Here is a 24,316-nt window from a genome sequence, read left to right on the forward strand (position 1 = left end):
GAAGTGATCCTTTCTTTATTTTTCTGTGGAAATGAGGCAGTACTAAGCAAGCTGACAGTTGAAGCTGCCGCATCACAGTAGAAATCCTCAGGGGGGGGAAGCTCTGATGAAATCATGCTAGAAGCATTTGTCAGTTAGTAAAACCACTAACAGGCTTCCCTGGTGGCTCAGTGGTAAAGAATCTGCCTGCAATGCAGGAGACACAGTTTAACCCCTGGGTTGGGAAGATCCCCTGAAGAAGGAAATGGCAACTCACTCCAGTAACCTGGCCTGAGAAATCCTGTGGACAGAGGCACCTGGCAGACTACAGTCTGTGGGGTCACAAGAGTTGGACACAACTGAACAACTAAACAGCAACAAAACCACTGCCTATGGCTTGGTATCAAGGAGAGGTTAATGGAGAAGAATAGACAAAGAAGGAGTACCCACTTAACAGAGAGAGAGCATCAGGAAAAAGCACATGATCAAGAGTAACAAATGATACAGAGAAATCAAGTTAAGACTAAAAAGAAAAAAATTTTATCCAGTTTGACAAAAAGCAGAAAGGTTTCAAGTTTTTATTACACCTGGTTAGGAAATGGGAAAGGAAAGAGGCCTAAATAAACTGTGGAACAGCACTTAGGACCCAATTGAGAGCTAGGTCAGTGAGCTTGGACTGCATCACAGTTGGCCATTTTTCCTTAGAGAACATGGAATACAAAAGCAAAAGGGCAATGAGGATGCTGCAAAGAGAACGGTACAAGGAATTTAGCATTTTGCTATGAATATAACAGACACTGGAGAAGGGCATGGCAACCCACTCCAGTATTCTTGCCTGGAGAATCCATGGACAGAGAAGCCTGGCAGGCTACAGTCGATGGGGTCACAGAGTCAGACAGGACTGAAGTGACTAACACACATAACATACATGGTAACAAATACTTGTCAAGTTAACTGGAGCATTCTAGATACTGTTTCTTATTTGTGTCAACATAAGTTACATTAATGTTATTAAGACATCTTATTTAATTCATTGGCTGGCTACGTGCCAGCATCCACAAAGCGAGGAACCTGGTCCACAAGGTGAGTTAGCTAGTAAACGATCCTTACTTGATGCTGCAACATGGTCAGAATACCTTTCATGGATCATTTCCATGAAAATTAGTAACATTTTTAGATAATATTTTTCTATTATCCCACTCCAATAATCTCTATAATGTCAAAGATAAAAACCTTTACCCATATCTAACTATTAATAGGCTGCCTCCCCTCACTCCCATCCCTTGCCCTATTCAATCTTTTTTGACACTTTTCTTAGTAGATCTTTGGAACTTTAACCACCACCACCTCATGTCGTGTTACTCTCTCTCCCACTTCAATTAATCTTACTTTACCTTCACTAATTTGGAAGGCCTCTTCATCTTTCACTGGTTCCACTGTAACAACTTTTTCTGATGGTGGCATTTTTCCAATTCTAACTCTCTTGGTTGGCACTGTAGCTTTGAAGAGAAAGTCTAATTTATTACAACAGTAACAGTGTTTAAATTAGTTTTAATTCTGAATAACAACTTTAATACTTCTTTACAAAAAATACAGTATTACACAAATTTGGAAAGGAAACCTATTTCTAATAAAAAAATAGGAGACTCCTATTTTAAAACAGTCAGCATTAGTCTAAGCATTCTCCTTTTATTTTCCCATTTACCTTGACCCAAACTACACTTTCCTACCTGCTTTTCTTAAAGAACCTACAAACATTTTTTTCTATTTTGTTCCACAAGTCTGTGGGATCTTTCTAGAATTTTCCCTCTTAGTCTGGCTAAATCACTTAAGATTTCTGTACTGGAAATTATCTTGCTCTCTCTGAAGTACTAAAAGTGAACTGCCCTACCATTGTATACCATCAAAATATTACTTAAAAGTGAAATGGGACCTTCACAAATTTTTCTAAATTCTATGTCTAAGCAAAAACTAGGAGGCAGTTAGATATAAATAGCCTTCTACTTATTAAAAGCTGTATTATTCTCAATAATACAAATATAACATTGTCATTCCAATTCTAATCTGGCTACCCTAGTTTGCCTTCTGTTTTTGTTATTTTTTTCTTGAGATACAGTAACTTAGGCATAATATCTGAACTAAGACAACTTTGTGAATCTTGAACATATTTCTTTGGAAAGTATCACTTGGCCACAATTATATCAGTAATACTATAAAATATATTAAAAAAAATTTAAATACAGTCCTCTCACAAAACAAAAATTACCACTTCTAAGTATCTACCTGCTGAACGTCTTTCAATCATGGTTTTTGGATTTTCTTCCATAACATTCTCATTTACTGGGCCCACTTGAGACAGAGCTTCAAGTTTTGTCTTCTTTTTGTCCACAGTTCTCTTTTTTCTATCACCTCTCTTATCAGTGGGATGGTCATTTTTCCTCTGTGTTAACTCAATTTTTAAATCATTGTCTCCATCTTCTTCCTCTCCAACTTCATCAACAGTAACAAAATTAAGCTCTTCTTTAAGATTGTTAAAATCTGCCAGAGAGTCTTCATCCTCTTCAGTTACTTCATCTAAAGTCACTAAATGCAGATCACTGCTGTCATCCTGTATTTCATCTACAGTAACTAAAGTAGAAGGGTCTTCAGGCATCTGAGAAGAAATGAACCCAAGAGAATCCCTTCCAGTATTTCCCTCATCTCCTTTAGTATTTAAAGCACCAAAACTGATATCTGCCGACTCATTTAAAGGTAGCTCTTCTACTTCCCCAATTTCATCCACAGTTACCAAGCGTTCCTGTTTGAGAAGATCTTGCTCTTCAGCCACAGACAGCACAGTAACATCTTTAGTTTCACTGTGAGAAATGCAATCATCTTGATCAATTAACTCATCTAATGTAAGAAGTGAGTTTGAATTTTTAACCATGTCTTCCACGTTTATGTCATCTTCATCAATTACTTCATCCACAGTGACTAGAGCTTGTGCTAGCTGTGCAGCTGCATCTTCCTCTTCCCCAATCTCATCCAATGTTACAAAAGATAACTCTCCCTCAACCACACGAGGAGCAGAGATCTTTCCCTTCTTCTTCTTTAAGTTCAGTTCAGAGGAAGGGGTATTTTTGAGAGCTTCTTTCCTTTTTCCCTTCAGTGGATTCTGCTTGACGTGAAAAGGATTTACTTCTTCTATAACCTCATCCACAGTAACAAATTCATCCAAATTAAATGGAAATAAAGGTTCCTGTTGGAAAAATTAAAGAAAAAAAAATCAGAACTGTGAATAACTGCTGATAACTGGCTAGGTCCCAAATAGTTTCAATAAATGTGCATGACATATCTATCATTTGTGAGAATTTCAAGAGATATAGTATGAGAATTTCAGCATAGAGATGTTTCCTACAGCTGAAATTATTTTTCAAAGCCCCCAAAAGCCAAAGAGTAAACAATGCCAAAGGTAAATCCTAACAATATCAATCCAATTTCAGTAAGATTACAATTATTTCCTAAATGATGTATGAATTTTAAAATATGATGCACAAAAATACTGCATTTAAAGCACTTATCAAACAATATAATGTAAAAGCTTACAGCTTCCATATGTTAAATGATATCTTCCAAGAGTTTTGGAGACTTCACAGACTACTAAAAGCACTTCAAATGAAACTAGAAAGTTAACAGCTAACTAGATTGTTCCACTGATGAATTTACAAATATAATATATATTTTAAGATATGTAATATTAAGATACAGGCATACTTTGCAGATACATGTTTTACAAATTGAAGATTCATGAAAACCCCGTGATAAGCAAGTCTACTGGCTCCACTTTTTCAACAGCATCTTCTAACTTCATGTATCTGTCACATTTCAGTAATTCTCACATTCAAACATTTTCATCATTATTATATTTGTTATGATGATCTCTAGTTAGTGATCTTTGATGCTTCTATTTACAAAAAGACTGTTATTGAAGGCTCAGATGATAGCGTTTTTTGGCAATAAGGTATTTTAAAATTAAGGTGTGCACATTTCCTGAAGACACAATGCAACTGCACACTTAACAGAGTACAGTATAGTACAAACATAACTTACATGTACTGGGAAACCAAAAAATTCATGTGACTCACTTTTATTGTGATATTCCTTTACTATGGCAATCTGGAATCAAGCCTGTAATATCTCTAAGGTATGCCTATGTAAGGTTTATGTTTTGAGAACGTTACACAGAAAATTTATTACTAAGATTTAATGACAAATATAACTACACGTAAAAAAAAATTAAAAAGAAACAGTTATCTGTGATTTGAAAAATGGTGCCAATACTAAAGAAAATAAATTCCTGGCAGGCCTCCTACGCATTTAGTATGCTATCAATGGCCAATTACTAGCAAACATGATAATGGCATTAGAATACATACCCCATTAATTTCGGGGCAGGAGGGGGAATCTGTACGCAATTGTACGATTAATTTATTAAGCCATGAAATAAACCATAATCCTTACTTCTGGCTTTTTAAACTAGTAACATTTCTCCTTGCTCTAATAAAATAGGCTCAAATTTATCCCCTACCAGAAGAAAAAAGTAAAATAACTGAAAAAATAATCTATGAGTAACAGAAACCTAAAATACCAAACAGCCAAATAAAAATTATAGTATGTTTATTTGGCAGTAGATGTCAGTAATCAGAAACTAAATCTTAGAGCCCATCTAGTTAGGGTATATTGAACTATACCAAAAGGACTACAAATTGGAGAGGACTCCAGTCAAAAGTCAATCTCCTTTACACACAAGATTTTATTCTGTATTATAACTTATTCCTATTGAGAGGAGACTGGAGGTGTCTCCCTTTCTAATTCCCTTTCCATCCTTATATAACTTTTTGCTCCACACTAAGAACACAAACTATTTAGCTTAGCTCAAGGTCAGAAAACAAACTGGTAGTAAGGTCGAAATTAAAATATCTCATTCCTGTCCCTTGCTCTGTATCAAGCTAATTATTATAGGAGAGACACAAGTTACAAGGCAGACGAACTCTTATGGAATGATGGAACAGATGGGTCCATATTAGTGGACTGTTTCTTACCTCTTTGGATTTTGAACTTCTACCAGTGGTATTTTTAGGATTCTTAGTGTTTTGCCCTGTCAAAGTCTGAAATATTAAATAAGAAACACAGAAAAACAGAATTTACAACTAATTATTAATGTCCTTTAAAACAAACAAAAAAAGAAAGCAGAAAGCAAATATTACCCAAACACATTCAATGATACAAATATTTAATAGGTATTCCAAGTGAAGTCAACAATCATTTAACGGTACAGGCATCATCTCCATAAACTGTAGTTCAACTCAGTTTTACTAATCTTTTCTTCTCAATAGCTACAATGTCTATCAGTAAGTTGATAAATGAAGCTTCAATTTAAAAGAGAAAACGGTTTCCCATTTCAGAAGCAGGATGTTAAATCACTGCAGGAGTGTCACTGCAGAATTATTTTTAAATCCAAAGTTTTATTACTGACCATATTTTATCCAAATAATGCTTTCACATGTTAATAAATTACAAATTTCAGCTTATTATTCTAAGTGTCTACTGGCTTAAATCAATGGAGTCATTTAAGAAAGGGAAAAGGGAGCTTGGGGGCAAAAGGAGTGAGGAGATGAAAGTATAAAACGGAATTACATCTCCTACTCCTTAGCTACAATAGAGAGACTAATCACTTCAAAGACACTTAGTTCTTCCTACCCTTCTCACCTTATTGTTGCTGTCATCCCGTTTCATGATGGAAGGTTTAGCCTCTGTTTCCTGAGGCTGTTTTGTAACATCCCTGTAATCCAGTTTAGAATCTTTGCCTTGCAGGGCTGAGATCCTTCCACTGCTTCCTCTGGTAACACCGCTCTGAATGGGTTTTAATTTACTGCTGTTTTCAGCCACGCCTGACCTGGCACTTGTAGGTTTAAGTAGACCCGATTCCTTGGCTGAAAGCCTCTTTTCAGCATTTATTTGATCTCTGAGTACAGATTTTAGAAAACTTTTCTGGTTTTCAGATTTTGAAGCTGTAGCTCTTGCCTTTGTAGAAGAGACCACATCAGCCTTGATGCCTGATTTACTGCTAGATGCATTTGATGCAACCAGCATACTGATTTTACTAGTTTCATCAGGCTTATTGGCCTGAACCACTGTTTTATTTGGACATGCCTTGGTCACTGAGTTTTCTGCAGGCTTTTCTTTCACTGCAGCTACAACCTTATCCAGCTTCTCTGTAACCATCCTATCATTCTTCTCAGCTTTCTCTCTTCCTGTTTTCAGATCCATTCTGGCTTCCTTAGTATTTAATTCATTCTCCTCCTTCTCATCCATGTTAGTTTTTTCAGAAATTCCCTTTGTGCTCACTGCCTGCTCATCCCCAGTGGAAATTCCAGGTACTAAGGCCACAACACAAGTAGATGGTACTATTTCTGAAACAGTTTCTTGTTTGTCTACTTCAGCTACAGCTTCTATCATAGACTCTGTAATCCCAGAAAAGAAATCTGCTTCAGATGGAGAGTCTTCTAGAATTCCTTTGATGTTCCTTTCTTCTATAAATGTATTATCAGAGGTTGATAACTCTGTTTCCGGGTTAATAATTTCTGTCTCTTCCTTCTCAAAGTCACCAGTATACACCTGCTGATTTAAAACAGATTCCCCTACATTTTCAGTGAATAAGTCAATACTGGCTGACGTGGATGCTACAAGAGGAATTTCCACTTTGACCTCCTCTCCTTGAGTTTCAACTTCAACTGTTTCAAGAGCAAAATCAGAGACACACAGTGTTTTTTCTGGTTCTTCCTCAAAAGGCTCTTTCTGCTGTATAAAAGTTCCTGTTTGAACGCTGGGAACAGATTCTTCTTCAACCTCACTAGGTTTAATAGAGGGACTATCAGCTGTTGTTTGCACCTCACTTTCATCAACTGGACTGTTTTTCAAGTCAGGGCTATAAGTATTTAAAAACAAAAAGAATACAAACAAAAACACAAACAAAAATCAAACTATGATGAGAATTCAACCATTATAAATAACCCTGCCTATGCTGTCAAGACTTCCTAATGCAATAGTGATAAGCACTGGGAAATCCAGTCAATCAACATTAAAATGGTTAAGAAGTTTTGATGTAAATATACAGATAACATAAAATTTTAAAAAGAGCCTCCACTGCACTAAGGATTTCCTTTTAGCTCAATGAAATAATGGCAATATTATGACCACTGGTATGAGCCTTTTACCCACGTAAGTTATAACCATTTTTTCCCCCTCTGTGTCATTACCCCCCGCCCGATATTAGAAGGCTAAATGTGAATTCAAGACATTGAAAATTATTAGATCCTAGCTTCCCATCAGTAAAATATGTTCATGGTTCATGTAACTAATGACTATGCTTTAAAATTTACAATTCTCTAAGTGAGCCTTACCAAAAAGGAACATAAACAGAAAGTGCAAGTTCACACTCTTAATATGTCACCTCTTTCTTTAGGATATGAAACAGATTTGTTTTTAATTTCCCAAGAACTGTATTTGTTAGTAATACTTATAAGAAAACTTTCTTGGGAAATACCTTTTAAATACTCTTGTCAGAAATTTAAAGTTAGTGGCAAAGCTGATAAGATCACCTTTACATAAACATGTAGTCTTATTATAAAGTATGTAGGTGCCTTTGCTATATCACAAGAAAGATGTTAAAATCTTTCCAGTTATAGAGAATAATTAAAGATATGCTACTCTTCAGTTACCACAAGATGATGTATTATCTGTGTCCTGAGACATTAATAATATTTCAAAAATTTGGAAAAACTGCTATACATTAGGGTCTAATCATATGAGCCAATAAACAATTTCTCCCTCCCTCAAAGATTGTAAACTTAAAATTCCAAAAGAGAAAACTTTCCTAAGAGATCAGAGAAACACCTCTTGAATAGGAAAGCTGTTAAGGCAAACAGTTTCAAGAATTTATTTAAGTTAAAAAGTCAGCAACCATAGACTTTAATCAAATAATATTCTATTCATCTGTATAAGCTACCCTTTGTATACCTGAAAAGATTTAAAGACTTTTATTTGAAATAATTCACATCCCTTATATTAAAATATAAAATGGCTGACATTTGATGTCCCAAATTCTAACACATCAAGAAAATACTTGTTGCCAAGCACAAATATGACAAAGATGAGAAAAAGCTGTGATATTCAGTTAAAGCAGTCATGTAAATATTACTTCTCAAAACGTGAGCTTTCATTTTTAAGTTTCATTTTTAAGAGACTGATTTCCAATAATGATTTAATTCAAATTCCTGCCTCATTACAGAACTGCACAGTAACCCTAAAGGCTTTACAAGTTAAGGCTATATGAAACTACCAATTTATCGGGCTTTAGAAAGAGAAAACTGGTGATTTTGATTCCTGGCTCTAGGATATAGCCAAGTCCTTCCTGTCTACCATATTTCAATTTTGTCAATAAATTTAAAAAGCTATTATCTTTTTAACATAATGAATCACTATGCAGGTCCACACTTCGGACAGACAGCATGAGCCTACTTGGGAAAACAGCTTAATTCTGTATTTGTTCTTGTGTGTCAGTCTTTTAAAATTATACTGCTTTCTTCACAGGATTCAAATAGTATCTAGTTTTCTGGCTAATATGGAAAAAGTTTCAGTGTTCACCAAGTTAGCTTGGAGAGTCAGTTTGAGAAGTCAGATAAGTGAAAGTATTAACACCAGAGTCAAAAAACCAGTCTCTTAAAAGATCAAAGAAAACAAAGTCATATTCTGGAAACTAGACCAAAAAAGGACTTCAGGAAGGCAGGATTCAGTACAGAGGTATCTAATTTCCCATTCCTGTCCTATCCCCATCCCACCATAACACTAGGGTTTCAAAACCTTCAGAAAAGGTATACAATAAAAGTTGGCCATGAGATCAAAGATTAACACCATACACACACTTTCCATGTTTCACAATAAAGGACAGAAACTGTAAGGACCTAACAGAAGCAGAAGAGATTAACATGTGGCAAGAATACACAGAAGAACTGTACAAAAAAGGTCTTAATGATCCAGATAACCATGATGGTATGGTCATTCATCTAGAGCCAGACATCCTGGGGTGTGAAAGTCAAGTGGGTCTTAGGAAGTATCACCATGAACAAAGGTAGGGGAGGCGATGGAATTTCAGCAGATCTATTTCAAATCCTAAAACACGGTGCTGATAAAGTGCTGCACTCAATATGCCAGCACATTTGGCAAAACTCAGCAGTGGCCACAGGACTGGAAAAGGTCAGTTTTCATTCCAATCCCAAAGAAAGGCAATGCCAAAGAATGCTGAAACTACCGCACAATTGCACTCATCTCACATGCTAGCAAAGTAATGCTGAAAGTTCTCCAAGCGAGTTTTCAACAATACATGAACCAAGGACTTCCAGATGTTCAAGCTGGATTTAGAAAAAGCAGAGTAACTAGAGAATCAAATTGCCAACATCCATTAGATCATCAAAAAAGCAAGAGAGTTCCAGAAAAACATCTACTTCATCCACCTTACCTGCCTTGTGAGAAACCTGTATGTAGGTCAAGAAGGAACAGAACCACAAACAGAACAACTGGTTCAAAACTGGGAAAGGAGTAAGTCAAGGCTATATATTATTACCCTGTCTCTTTAACTTATATGCAGAGTATGTCATACGAAATGCAGAGCTGGATGAATCACAAGCTTGAACCAAGACTGACAGGAAGTATCAACAATCTCAGATATGCAGATAATACCACTCTAATGGCACAAAGTGAAGAGGAACTAAAGAGCTTCTTGGTAAGGGTGAAAGAATGAAAAAGATGCCTTGAAACTCAACATTAAAAAAATGAAGACCATGGCACCGGGTCCCATTACTTCATGGCAAATAGATGGGGGAAAATATGGAAACAGTGACAGATTTTATTTTCCTGGGATACAAAATCACTGTGGATAGTGATTGCATCCATGTAATTAAATGGATTGCTTGCTCCTTGGAAGAAAAGCTTTGACAAACCTAGACAGCATATTAAAAAGTAGAGACATCAGTTTGCTGACAAAGATACAAAGCGATGGTTTTTCCAGTAGCTATGTGTGATGTGAGAGTTTGTAAAGAAGGCTGAGTGCTGAAGAACTGACACTTTCAAATTGTTGTGCTGGAGAAGACTTTTGAGAGTCCCTTGGACAGCAAGGAGATCAAATCAGTCAATCCTAAAGGCAATCAATCCTGAATATTCATTGGAAGGACTGATGCTGAAATCTCCAATACTTTAGCCACCTGATGGGAGGAGGTGACTCACTGGAAAAGACCCTGATGCTGGGAAAGACTGAGGGCAGGAGAAGGGGTCAATAGTGGATGAGATGGCATCACTGATTCAATGGACATGAGTTTGAGCAAACTCCAGGAGAAATAGTAGAGGACAGGGAAGTGTGGTGTGCTGCAGTCCACTGGGTCGCAAAGTCAGACACGATTTAGCGACTGAACAACAACATACTTCCAAGAAACTTTAGAATGAGACATAACACTGAAGATTAGTTACAGCCACTGAGTTTTTCCCAACATTATTAATGAACTTGCAAACACTTCATTTTGCACCCTTAATCACATGATAAATAATGCTGACATGGGGGGCAGTTAGAACAGGTAAAATGCAGAATTTTATTAAATTAGTAATATATCCATGTGAGATTTCTTTTAAAAAGCAAACGCTTTACATTAATTATAAACAAGAGGATCATATTAATGAATTAGTATCCATAAGTGCTTTAACAAAAAAAAAAGGAACAAGCACCAGTATTTTCTCAGGATCACTCCAATAAAGAAATGTGAATAAAAGAGAGAAAAAAAAGAAATGTGAAGTATTTAGCAATATCCCATATCTCTTTTCTCTAATGTCATGCATATCAGAAAAAAATTATTGCAAAATGGAAATTAAAAAATTATTAGTGCTAGAACTTTAAAAATTCTTTTTATAAGCTCAGACAACTATCTGTAAATTAAGACACACCTGATTTTAAAAGTCAAAACAATGAAAGAGAAAATGACCAAAACACATACAATACCTATTCTTTCACACATGAAAGAAACTGTCAAATGAAATATATAAAGTGGATTTTTGGAAGAGCCTACTTACTTACAAGCCAGTTACTGTGCCCAAACTGCAGGTCTATTTACACTACCACATGTGGCACTGTTATTTATTCAGCCCTTTGTAGGCTTTTATAGCAAACACTGCTATTGGTTTCTACTTCTTAGGCATGTAAATATAACTGGTACAATGATGCGCAACTTAAAAAAGTCTGTGTGAACCCATATAGCAAATCTATTGCTTATAAATATACTTATAATCAGCTTTATCATTTAAAAGTCTCATTTGATAAAAACTGAGACAAAAACTTGTAAGAAATTCTGTTTTTCAGGCATCTTACAATTAGGCAGTGTATCAAATAATATAAACTTCCCATATTTAAACACTCAAACTCCTCCTTCAAATTGATAAGCTCTTACTACAACTGACTAAGAAGTAAGGGTAAACTCCTTACTATAAAAGATAAAGAATTCTCAATGAGTGATTCCCAATGATGAGGAGTAAAATGGGGGTTTATTCATCGGTGGGACAAAGGTGGTAATGAGTATGGTATTTATCAGGATGAGAAAGTCACTAAGCAGAGGATATACCATATGTGGTCCAAAAAAGTGGTGAGTTACTAGTTTGTATAGACTCTGAAGAACAAACTTTCAACCTCTGAAAATACAAAGCAGTGTACATATTATTTTGTTTTATACCAAAATATACACTAAATAGTATCTTTTTCGTTTTAAAAACTCAATGAACTTTCAAAAGGTTCTACAAAAAAATTGAAAATTTACTACTGTGCCTAACTATTTTGGAATAGAAAAGTCTAGCAAATAGTGATAACACAGTTGAATTGTTCAAGTCTTAGCAAAACATTTTATAAAGAAGTCAAATTTATATATTTAATATAAACTGTGTGTATACATTCTCTTTTCCTTTAAAAAAAAAAACAATTCAGTAAATATCTGAAAGAGACCAAAAACAACACTAACAAAAGGCCCGAAAGTCAAACATAGGCCCCTAAAACCCCCAAACAAAACAAAAAACACCCTGACAACACTCATATACACACAGAATTATCATGAAAGATAAACTTTTTATTATAAGTAAACAATTACCATAAAATACAGAAATAAAATTCAGTAATTAACTTATAAAAAGTGTTAGCAAACTTAAAGAAACATACCTTTCCTTTCCTAGTTCTGGGTCTTTCTCAGCTTTCACCTGTAATATAATTCCATATTTTATTAGGGTCTATTCTACTGGATTTCAAATATTTAATTCATCAATGCAGTGTTTTCAGTTCTTAAAAATCTAAGCTAAAAAAGACAAAACCATACCTTAAAAATATACCAAAACAGGTAGTTCTCAGTGTCCATATAATTATCATGTTCTAGAACTTTTCCCCCCATTTTTAAAAGCTCTAAATAAGGTTATACAGAATAAATGATACACAGAAATTAATGAGAAAAATAAGTTTCCATAAGTACACAGGAAAAATTTTAACTTTAAAAGCCTGGCAATGCCACTTCTGCTAAGAATAAAAACCTGAAATATCAACATCTTTTTGTGTGAAATTATAATTTTAAAAGACTTCTATTAATATTTATAAGGGAGACTGCTGCTACTGTTGACAAGTCGCTTCAGTCGTGTCCGACTCTGTGCGACCCCGTAGACGGCAGCCCACCAGGTTCCCCCATCTTTGGGATTCTTCAAGCAAGAACACTGGACTGGGTTGCCATTTCCTTCTCCAATGCATGAAAGTGAAAAGTGAAAGTGAAGTCGCTCAGTCGTGCCCGACCCTCAGCGACCCCATGAACTGCAGCCTTCCAGGCTCCTCCATCCATGGGATTTTCCAGGCAAGAGTACTGGAGTGGGTTGCCATTGCCTTCTCCAAACTAGTTAAAAAGCTTTCTACACAAAACATATAGAAATCCTGGACAAATTTTAACAACAATCCTTTTAAACATATATCTGAACCACCAAGAAAGCAATGTCCTGGAGCCCAAAATGAAAGAAGCAGGAATTAAAATTCAGTGCTTATGTACCAAGCATTGATCCAGGCACTTAGGATACATCACTGAACAAAACAGCAAAAATATCCAGGTTTCAGAACTTTTACATACTAGCTGAAGGCTTTTTTTGGGGGGAATCATGTGTACTGAACTGAGAATGATACTTCTTTAGATCTTGTCAGATTAAAAGCTGAGAACTATATTATATAAAAACTGAATAATATTTCTAGAGAGGTTCCTGGTGTGAGAGTTCACATCCCAGAGTAAAGGCCTTCTTTACTAGGATACCTGGTAAGGTATTGCACCTACACTGTAATGATACATAAAGAAAACTAAAGATGGCAGTATAAACCCTATCCATAGTGCTTACCAGCAGTTTTCTCTTGAGAAAACTTCTTAGAAAAAAACCAACCTATATGATAGTGAAGGAAATCTATACCAGATACCTGTATTAGCTAACTTGCTTTATTCGTAAATTAGTCAGAGAGAAACAAATGCACAAAAGAGAACAAGTTAAGCATACAAAAAAAAGATATTTCAGAGAACTCCTTTAAAAAGAACTCTAAAGAATACTCTCTAAAGAACTGTTCTTAAAATTTTAAAAATTCAATAGGATATAGCATCCACAGTATCAGTACAAGTGCTACTTTCAGAAAGACAGAATATTAAACTTTGAAGAGAATATTCAAAGACATAAGAGAAAAATTTTCCTCAGGTGAAGAAGGAATATACTAATTTTTAGATCTGAAGAATGTAGAAAATAAAATCCAAACCAAGTTCAAACCTTGTTCACTGTACTTACTGATCCTCCCAAATCACCAAACTGTCCTTAAGGCCTTGGCGCTTATTTTCTCTAAAAACCTCTTCTCCTTGCTATGTTAGTAGAACTTGCTCTCTTCTTTCTTGTACGTTTCTCAAATAATTCTTTCTCAGAGGGGCCTGACCAGTCTAAAATACACATATCCCCCTGGCATACCCGGTCATTCAGCACTCTGTATCCTTTTAGCTTGATTTGTCTCCACAGTACTTCACAGCACTTTTTAACCACCTGACACACACACAACGTATTGCAGCTAACCTATTTTATAATAGATAAGGTGTATATGTGTGTGTGAATTATCTACAGTCTGTCTTCTCCACTAAAAAAACAAACAATAAAAGAACAGTATGGGCAAAGAATTCTTCACCTAAACACATTATCAATGAAATAAGTAAGAGAAAAATAAAGTCATTTCCAAATATGCAGGGATTCAAAAGGTCTACTGGCCACATATACTTTCTGGGAAAATTAGTTGACAATGTATTCTAGCAAACAGAAAGTAATCCAAGAGAACAGGAGATACGGAGTCCAAGAAATAACAGATGTAACTCAGAAGACCAATAAAAAGAAAAGCAGAGGTATACAGGTGCTTAACAAAGCAAATGACCATAAATTCAGAACAGAGCGTGAGAAAAACAGCTCTGAGAGCAGATTCAAAAAATAGTAATTAAGTTATATGACCTGAGTAACACGACGACAGTGTTTTTACTATGGTGCAAGCCAAGAAACTGTAAAATTTTATTTCTTATAAAAGAAGAGAGTTTATAAGTAATTTAACAAAAGAAAAAAACAAACACCTATCAGGAGAAAGTAAAAATGGACTCAGTGTAGATTCTGCATTCTGGAGATAATCATGCTATGAATATTGAATTGCTCTGCATGTATGACCATATATGCTACATTTCCTAAGATTACCTCAATTTATTCTCATTTAGACAAATTCACACTGTTTCATAAATTATAAAAACTGGAATAGTGATTGCAAAATAAAATTTTAAAACAAACTATCTGAACTCATAACCAGTTTGACTACTGCCCAAGAATAATTCTCAAAATTACTTTCAGATTATATCCTCTAGCTTTGGGAGAATAACCTTTACGTCTCCTTCATTTTCTAAAAGCACAAACAAAAACTGATACAAAATCATCTTACCTCTGATGAGTCCATCTTTGGAGATAATGTGCAGGTCAATACATGGTCACCTATGTTCTGTGGGTTTTGTTTCAGAAAGCTGTACATTGACTGAGCAGATTCAGGGCTATCTAACTGAAGAATTGCCTTGGAGAAGACAAAAAAATATTAAGTTTCTTAAAAAATTAAAAGTAAAATTACCATAAGATCTAGCAATTTCATTTTTTAATATATACCTAAAAAGAATTGAAAGCCAGAACTGGAGCAAGTATTTGTACATGCATGTTCATACAGTATTATTCACACAGTCAAAAGCAAAAAAAAAAAAAAAAAAAGGCAAAAGTAACCCCAAGTGTCAACCAACACATGAGTAGACAGATAAAATGTGGTTCATGCATATAATGGGATATTTTATCAGCCTCAGCCTCAAAAATGAAGGAAATTCTGACACAGGCTACAAAGCATGCTGAAGACATTATGCTAAGTGAAATAAACCAGACACAAAGGGACAAATATTGTACAATTCCACTTATATGAGGTACCTAAAATATCAATAGTCAAATTCAGAGAGACAAAAATGTGAATGGTAGAGTGGTGGTTGCCAGGAGCTACGAAAAGAGAGAATGGGGAGTTCCTGTTTAATGGATAGGAAGTCTCAGTTTATAAGGAGCTCTGGAGATGGAGAGTGGTGATGGCTGAACAATAATGTAAATATGGTTAGCACTACTTTGACAAACATGATTTAAGAAATTTCTTAAACATGTCAAAGGAATTACTATCTACTACTTGGTAGATCGGGCTTCCCGGGTGGCTCAGATGGTAAAGCTTCTGCCTGCAGTGCAGGAGACCCGGGTTCGATCCCTGGGTTGGGAAGATCCCCTGGAGAAGGAAATGGCAACCCACTCCAGTACTCTTGCCTGGAAAATTCCATGGACTGAGGAGCCTGGTAGGCTACAGTCCATGGGGTTGCAAAGAGTCAGACATGACTGAGCGACTTCCTTTCACTTCACTTCTACTTGGGAGATCGGGTGTATTTTATGGAGCAAATACTGTCAAGTTTGCTATAAAATCCTTTTGAACTTTCTAGGTAATATACGGTTGTGTCCATGTCTGCTTAGTCATGTCCGACTCTTTGCTACCCCATGGGCTGTAGCCTGCCAGGCTCCTCTGTCCATGGGATTTGGAATGGGTTGTCATTTCCTCCTCCAGGGCTCTTCTCAACCAAACCCTAATTTTCATGGGCACATGTGTGAATTAAGAAAAGACAGAGGGTACAGCAAATGTAAAAAGGATTTATCTTTTTGGCTTTAGCCAAATTATGAAAATAAGGAATGGTTATTTCTACTTCTTTACATATAACTTAACAGAGTTATCTCTGTGTGTTTTAACACTGGAAAGGACTTTAGAAAATACCTGGTTGACACTCTTTCCTTTTACAAATAAGAACTAAAAGTGTAAACAACTTAGCTAAGGTCACAAAGGTACTTAAGGCTAGATGAACTCAAGTCTAAACTTCCCCATAAGATAATGGTCTTTGCACACATTACCTTTCTACCTTGTGCAAGTCTCTATTTCCCCTTAAAACTAGGAGTTCTTCCTTCTTATTACAGCCCAGTAGAAAATAAAACGGTATATTATAATTCTGCTCAGATACTGAATAATGTTTACAGTTCAGAAGTTGAATTATAAGTTGCAAACTGTACTGAACACAGAGTTCAGCTACATATCCTACATCATGAGAAACACTGGACTGGAGGAAGCACAAGCTGGAATCAAGATTGCAAGGAGAAATATCAATAACCTCAGATATGCAGATGATACCACCCTTATGGCAGAAAGTGAAGAGGAACTCAAAAGCCTCTTGATGAAAGTGAAAGGGGAGAATGAAAAAGTTGGCTTAAAGCTCAACATTCAGAAAACGAAGATCATGGCATCTGGTCCCATCACTTCATGGCAAAAAGATGGGCAAACAGTGGAAACAGTGTCAGACTTTATTTTGGGGGGCTCCAAAATCACTGCAGATGGTGAATGCAGCCATGAAATTAAGACGCTTACTCCTTGGAAGTCATGACCAACCTAGACAGCATATTAAAAAGCAGAGACATTACTTTGTCAACAAAGGTCCATCTAATCAAGGCTACGGTTTTTCCTGTGGTTATGTATGGATGTGAGAGTTGGACTATAAAGAAAGCTGAGTGCCGAAGAATTGATGCTTTTGAACTGTGGTATTGGAGAAGACTCTTGAGAGTCCCTTGGACAGCAAAGAGATCCAACTAGTCCATCCTAAAGATCAGTCCGGGGTGTTCATTGGAAGGACTGATGTTGAAGCTGAAACTCTAATACTTTGGTCACCTGATGCAAAGAGCTGACTCATTTTAAAAGACCCTGATGTTGGGAAAGATTGAGGGCAGGAGGAGAAGGGGACGACAGAGGATGAGATGCCTGGATGACATCACCGACATGATGGACATGAGTTTGGGTAAACTCCGGGAGTTGGTGATGGACAGGGAGGCCTGGAGTGCTGCAAGTTCATGGGGTCACAAAGAGTCGGACATGACTGAGCGACTGAACTGAACTGAACATATTCTCTAAAAGATATATATATACAAGCTAAAATAGAAGGGACCTTGTTACCTTGTTTTTATTACTCATGTATACATGGTGATCCACTTTCCCAAACTGAAGTCCGACACAAAGTACACACTGAAGTCCATCTTCCGGTAAGTTATCAAGATGTACAAATCGATCGTAAATTTTATCTATATTTACCTGTAGTTTTTTTTTTAAGAGACAGCATTAGAAACACACACACACACACACACACAGCTGAAGTATCAAACTGTAAAACACAGATTAACAATAATTTAATTTTTCTGAGTTTAGGTGACATCCCCTCGGAAGAGTAAGAAAATGACTATATAGGTAAAGATAATGTATTAATTTTATATCTGAATGATCAGTGAAACAATATACTAAAAAAAAGAAGTATAATCTTTTTTCTATCAACATAACATTTACCCAAAATACCTAATATACCCAATATTTATCCAAGTCAGTTAATATGGTTCCAGAATCTAAAAAATATTTCACATTAGGGACTCCTTTATCCTCTATTTCTTTTTTTTTTTTTTTTTTACCAAGAGAAGACTCATATGACATCTCCATCACTTCAATTTTTAAAGCTAGTGCCAAGATTTTCTTTAATTCTTGACAGGTGAAAACAATAAAACAAACAATGTTTTTATCAGTTAAACAAGTGTACAAAAGCGTTTAAATGCAAAATTTACCTCTGGGTCATTTTCTCTAATCAAGGTTGTAAATATAGCTTCCTAGAAAGGCAAAATAAAGAAGATTGAAGGTGCATACTCTTTCTTATTTATATATTTAATTAGTCAAGATTTATAATAAAATATGAACAAGCATTAATAACTACCTCATAAAATGAGAGTCAAGCAAAATTTCTGTTCCTTCCAAAAATCTTTCCCTGTTGCTACAAAAGTTAAGTCATACCTGACCATAGACTTTAATTCTTCTTAGTCCCCTAAGAACATTAAAGACTACCAAGAGGGTACCATTGAGGGAAAGACACTCAAATTCACATACAAGGAATAAGAGATCTAATTTAGCAGACACTAAGAGAACTCAAATTACAAAGCAAACTCGAGGATGAGAACACACAGAGATATAAGCTAGTGAAAAAAACATCACAAGGTTCTTAAGTGTATAGCAATTTGATGTTACTGAATTATATAAAGAGGCCAGGAGTGGCACAACACAAAGACATCAAAGCTGGAAGAAGCTAGCTGATGAAAGCTTAAATGTACAGAAAACGAACTTTACCTTATGGGACAAGAATTCTTAAATTTTTTTCTCTTCAATGCTGACATATATAAAACTACCCCAGCAATTATATCACATTAGAATGATTCTGTATGGAAAGCTTTTTCAAAAGACATGCATTTCCACCTTTCTCTAGAGATTCCTAGTATCTCTGCTTCATGCCTCTTAGCAGTAAATCTTTGTAGGCCACACAGAAACAATGATGGATTTCTAAATTAGTTAAATTCAAATAAATTTGAATTTTATGCCAGTGTCATGACTTTGTGAAAAAGGTTTTGAGAAAGACAAAACTGAAGGCAGAGGATATAACAAATAACTATTTTTAGTATGAGTTTTAAAGAGGTGAAGCAAAGGTGAATGGGATGAAGAGAGAAGAAATTTCTTAAGTTAAAATAGATCAGACCTAGCACGAGCCAGTTATAAGAAATGAAAGGAAATAATCCCTTCCACCATACATGAGGGATTGGATTCCCTCAGTATGGAAGTAACTCTCAAACAATGAGATGGGAGACTATGGAGAAAAAGGAAGATGCTTTCTTAGTGTCCGAGAAAAAAAACATGACCCAAAGAAGAAAACTAGAAAACAAAACAGACTATAATAAATTTGATTAAAAATTTTAATAATAGTCTAGTAAATACAATGGTAAATCTATTATTTACCTCGTCTTTTAAATTCATGTTTTCAGGAGCCATACTTATTGAGAGTTGATTTCCATCCATTGATATTGGGAAGCAGGTATAAAATTTTATCATAGAATCTGCAGATTTTCTATTTATTTCTATAAATGCCTTTTAAAATAGAAATGACAAGAACAAAAAAAAGTCTTATTAAGTTACTTCTCCTTAAAAAATTTAATACTTATGAGTCAAATGAATTTCATAACTTACCAAATATTTTTAAAATAAAAAATGCATTCCTTAGAAAGGTGAGGCATATACACTAAGAACATTACAACTAAAACCAAGAAATAATGACTGAACTCATAAAGCAATACTAAAGAGGAATAACAAGGGACACTGTAGTAAATGACACTAAGGAAATCTTATTTATCTTATTCATCACTATATCCTTACTACCTAGAGCAATATATAGTATGTAGCAGACAATAAACGATCATGAATCAAGTAAATAAACTCAATGATTGACAAAATATGAGAAATATGAAGAAAGAAAGAACCAAAGAAATGTGTAACGGTTATCAAGTTCTGTTCTGTTATTTTCTTAAGTATAAAATTGGAGCAGCGTACAGTTTGGTTTCTAAAACCAGCTTGAACATCAGGAAGTTCAGGGTTTACATATTGCTGAAGCCTGGCTTGGAGAATTTTGAGCATTACTTTACTAGCGTGTGAGATGAGTGCAATTGTGCGGTAGTTTGAGCATTTTTTGGAATTGCCTTTCTTTGGGATTGGAATGAAAACTGACCCTTTCCAGTCCTGTGGCCACTGCTGAGTTTTCCAAATTTGCTGGCATATTGAGTGCAGCACTTTCACAGCATCATCTTTCAGGATTTGGAATAGCTCAACTGGAATTCCATCACCTCCACTAGCTTTGTTCATAGTGATGCTTTCTAAGGCCCACTTGACTTCATATTCCAGGATGTCTGGCTCTAGGTGAGTGATCACACCATCGTGATTATCTGGGTCGTGAAGATCTTTTTTGTACAGTTCTTCTGTGTATTCCTGCCACCTCTTCTTAGTATCTTCTGCTTCTGTTAGGTCCATACCATTTCTGTCCTTTATCGAGCCCATCTTTGCATGAAATGTTCCTTTGGTATCTCTGATTTTTTTGAAGAGATCTCTAGTCTTTCCCATTCTGTTGTTTTCCTCTATTTCTTTGCATTAATTGCTGAAGAAGGCTTTCTTATCTCTTCTTGCTATTCTTTGGAACTCTGCATTCAGATGCTTGTATCTTTTCTTTTCTCCTTTGCTTTTCGCTTCTCGTCTTTTCCCAGCTATTTGTAAGGCCTCCCCAGACAGCCATTTTGCTTTTTTGCATTTCTTTTCCATGGGGATGGTCTTAATCCCTGTCTCCTGTACAAGGTCACGAACCTCATTCCATAGTTCATCAGGCACTCTATCAGATCTAGGCCCTTAAATCTATTTCTCACTTCCACTGTATAATCATAAGGGATTTGATTTAGGTCATACCTGAATGGTCTAGTGGTTTTCCCTACTTTCTTCAATTTAAGTCTGAATTTGGCAATAAGGAGTTCATAGTCTGAGCCACAGTCAGCTCCTGGTCTTGTTTTTGCTGACCGTACAGAGCGTCTCTATCTTTGACTGCAAAGAATATAATCAATCTGATTTCGGTGTTGACCATCTGGTAATGTCCATGTATAGAGTCTTCTCTTGTGTTGTTGAAAGAGGGTGTTTGTTATGTTATCAAATTGCCAACATCCGCTGGATCATGGAAAAAGCAAGAGTTCCAGAAAAACATCTATTTCTGCTTTATTGACTATGCCAAAGCCTTTGACTGTGTGGATCACGATGAACTGTGGAAAACTCTGAAAGAGATGGGAATACCAGACCACCTGATTTGCCTCTTGAGAAATTTGTATGCAGGTCAGGAAGCAACAGTTAGAACTGGACATGGAACAACAGACTGGTTCCAAATAGGAAAAGGAGTACGTCAAGGCTGTATATTGTCACCATTTAACTTATATGCAGAGTACATCATGAGAAACGCTGGACTGGAAGAAACACAAGCTGGAATCAAGATTGCCGAGAGAAATATCAATAACCTCAGATGTGCAGATGACACCACCCTTATGGCAGAAAGTGAAGAGGAACTAAAAAGCCTCTTGATGAAAGTCAAAGTGGAGAGTGAAAAAGTTGGCTTAAAGCTCAATATTCAGAAAACGAAGATCATGGCATCTGATCCCATCGCTTCATGGCAAAAAGATAGGTAAACAGTGGAAACAGTGTCAGACTTTATTTTTGGGGGCTCCAAAATCACTGCAGATGGTGACTGTAACCATGAAATTAAAAGACGCTTACTCCTTGGAAGGAAAGTTATGACCAACCTAGATAGCCTATTCAAAAGCAGACATTACTTTGCCAACAAAAGTCTGTCTAGTCAAGGCTATGGTTTTTCCTGTGGTCATGTATAGATGTGAGAGTTGGACTTTGAAGAAGGCTGAGCGCCGAAGAATTGATGCTTTTGAACTGTGGTGTTGGAAAAGACTCTTGAGAGTCCCTTGGACTGCAAGGAGATCCAACCAGTCCATTCTGAAGATCAGCCCTGGGATTTCTTTGGAAGGAATGATGCTGAAGCTGAAACTCCAGTACTTTGGCCACCTCATGCGAAGAGTTGACTCTTTGGAAAAGACTCTGATGCTGGGAGGGATTGGGGGAAGGAGGAGAAGGGGACGACAGAGGATGGGATGGCTGGATGGCATCACTGACTCGATGGACGTGAGTCTCAGTGAACTCCAGGAGTTGGTGATGGACAAGGAGGCCTGGCGTGCTGCGATTCATGGGGGGGCAAAGAGTCGGACACGACTGAGCGACTGATCTGATCTGATCTGACAGTTTGGTTTTAATTTTCATACCTGGCTACTATTTAACCTTGTTCCATATGTTTGATAGTTAATGAGGTGAAAACAGTTCATATTTTTATTTACAGTTATAGTTTTAATAAAATGAGTTATCTCTTTATGTCATTAGCCAGCATATTTATCAAACTTTTAGTATTTTATAGCATGTTTATACAAATCTTCTGTTTCCCATTTACACAAATATTTTAAATCTTTTATTTCAATTTTCCTTTATGTTAATTTCAAAAATGTTTAAAATGTTTATATGAGTGAATCTGATATTTTTCCACATAACATCTAGAAAAATATTTAATCTCCAAAAACTTAATAGTCTATTCAACTGATTAGACTTGATAGTCTAATCAAAACTGGGCATAAATAATCTAGATTTGTATTTGGATTTTATATTTATGCACATTCACTTCGGTATATGATGCAAACTACGAATCTGAATTATTCATTCCCAGAGTTTCACAATTTCCCCCATGTCAATGTATTATCACATAAAATTCTTATACTAAAAAAATGTATTCTTTTTCAATTTTTATCCATCTCAAAACATTACAAATAATGTGCTTTTTAGAAAATAGCTTTAATGAAATATAGTTTACATATCATAAAGTTCACCTGTTTAAGTGTACAGTTCAATGATTTTTAATGTAGAACTGTGTAACCATTCAAGTAATCTACTTCTGATATAAGGTAAAACTGAATGTAATTACTTACACTTACTATCCCTTCCTTCTTTGTTTTCTTATGTACACTGGTTTCACTCTCAAAAATTTCTAATGATCACCAACTCCTTTCTATAAGAATGCTATGTGCCACCACTCTGAGGGTGCTGTTTCCACTATTTAAACTTCACTGAACTTTCATGTCCTATAAATATCTCCTACAAGTTGTTCATTATTAACACATTTTGTTTTAAAATTACAAAAGCAATAAACACTTATTATAGAAAACTGAAGACATACAGATAAAACTAGGCTGGTTCTATGTACTGATGACTCCATCAGTGTGAGTCTGAAAATGGTTATTTCCCATTTGAGTATAAATGGTAAAAAAAAAAAAAAAAAGCAGAAATACTCGTAAAGACAGCCAAACAAAACTTTGTAAGTTGTTAAAAAACTATTATTAAAGTATTTTCTGTTAAATTTTCAAGCAAATTTTTAATGGGGAAATCCATCCTTCTCACCATAAAACTACACCTGATTATAGAATAAAACTTTAAAAATGTGATTAACTGTATTTTGTATTTTTTTTTAATTTTATTCTATTTTTAAACTTTACATAATTGTATTAGTTTTGCCAAATATCAAAATGAATCCGCCACAGGTATACATGTGTTCCCCATCCTGAACCCTCCTCCCTCCTCCCTCCCCATACCATCCCTCTGGGTCGTCCCAGTGCACTAGCCCCAAGCATCCAGTATCGTGCATCAAACCTGGACTGGCAACTCGTTTCTTACATGATATTTTACATGTTTCAATGTCATTCTCCCAAATCTTCCCACCCTCTCCCTCTCCCACAGAGTCCATAAGACTGTTCTATACATCAGTGTCTCTTTTGCTGTCTCGTACACCGGGTTATTGTTACCATCTTTCTAAATTCCATATATATGCTTTAGTATACTGTATTGATGTTTTTCCTTCTGGCTTACTTCACTCTGTATAATAGGCTCCAGTTTCATCCACCTCATTAGAACTGATTCAAATGTATTCTTCTTAATGGCTGAGTAATACTCCATTGTGTATATGTACCACAGCTTTCTTATCCATTCATCTGCTGATGGACATCTAGGTGGCTTCCATGTCCTGGCTATTATAAACAGTGCTGTGATGAACATTGGGGTACATGTGTCTCTTTCCCTTCTGGTTTCCTCAGTGTGTATGCCCAG

At 35.7% G+C, this 24,316-nt stretch overlaps 1 protein-coding gene and 1 non-coding gene across 8 annotated transcripts in view; one reads left to right on the top strand and one right to left on the bottom strand.

The window, feature by feature from the left end:
* Positions 1–24,316, bottom strand: part of ZNF638 (zinc finger protein 638) — a 90,784-nt gene that overhangs the window by 4,612 nt on the left and 61,856 nt on the right. For all 7 annotated transcript variants that reach the window (XM_061431974.1, XM_061431972.1, XM_061431969.1 and 4 more), the window contains 9 exons: positions 19,544–19,672; positions 18,331–18,372; positions 17,678–17,812; positions 15,065–15,190; positions 12,263–12,300; positions 5,728–6,946; positions 5,061–5,126; positions 2,263–3,217; positions 1,374–1,478 (listed from right to left, as the gene is read on the bottom strand). In XM_061431974.1, the coding sequence (XP_061287958.1) occupies positions 1,374–1,478; positions 2,263–3,217; positions 5,061–5,126; positions 5,728–6,946; positions 12,263–12,300; positions 15,065–15,190; positions 17,678–17,812; positions 18,331–18,372; positions 19,544–19,672 (2,815 nt within the window). The remainder of the gene's footprint in view (positions 1–1,373; positions 1,479–2,262; positions 3,218–5,060; positions 5,127–5,727; positions 6,947–12,262; positions 12,301–15,064; positions 15,191–17,677; positions 17,813–18,330; positions 18,373–19,543; positions 19,673–24,316) is intronic.
* Positions 15,845–15,916, top strand: TRNAC-GCA (transfer RNA cysteine (anticodon GCA)). The gene has a single exon. It is a non-coding gene; the product is annotated as a tRNA-Cys (tRNA).

Source organism: Bos javanicus, chromosome 11 (assembly GCF_032452875.1).
Source record: "Bos javanicus breed banteng chromosome 11, ARS-OSU_banteng_1.0, whole genome shotgun sequence".
In the NCBI taxonomy this organism is placed as follows: Eukaryota; Metazoa; Chordata; class Mammalia; order Artiodactyla; family Bovidae; genus Bos; species Bos javanicus.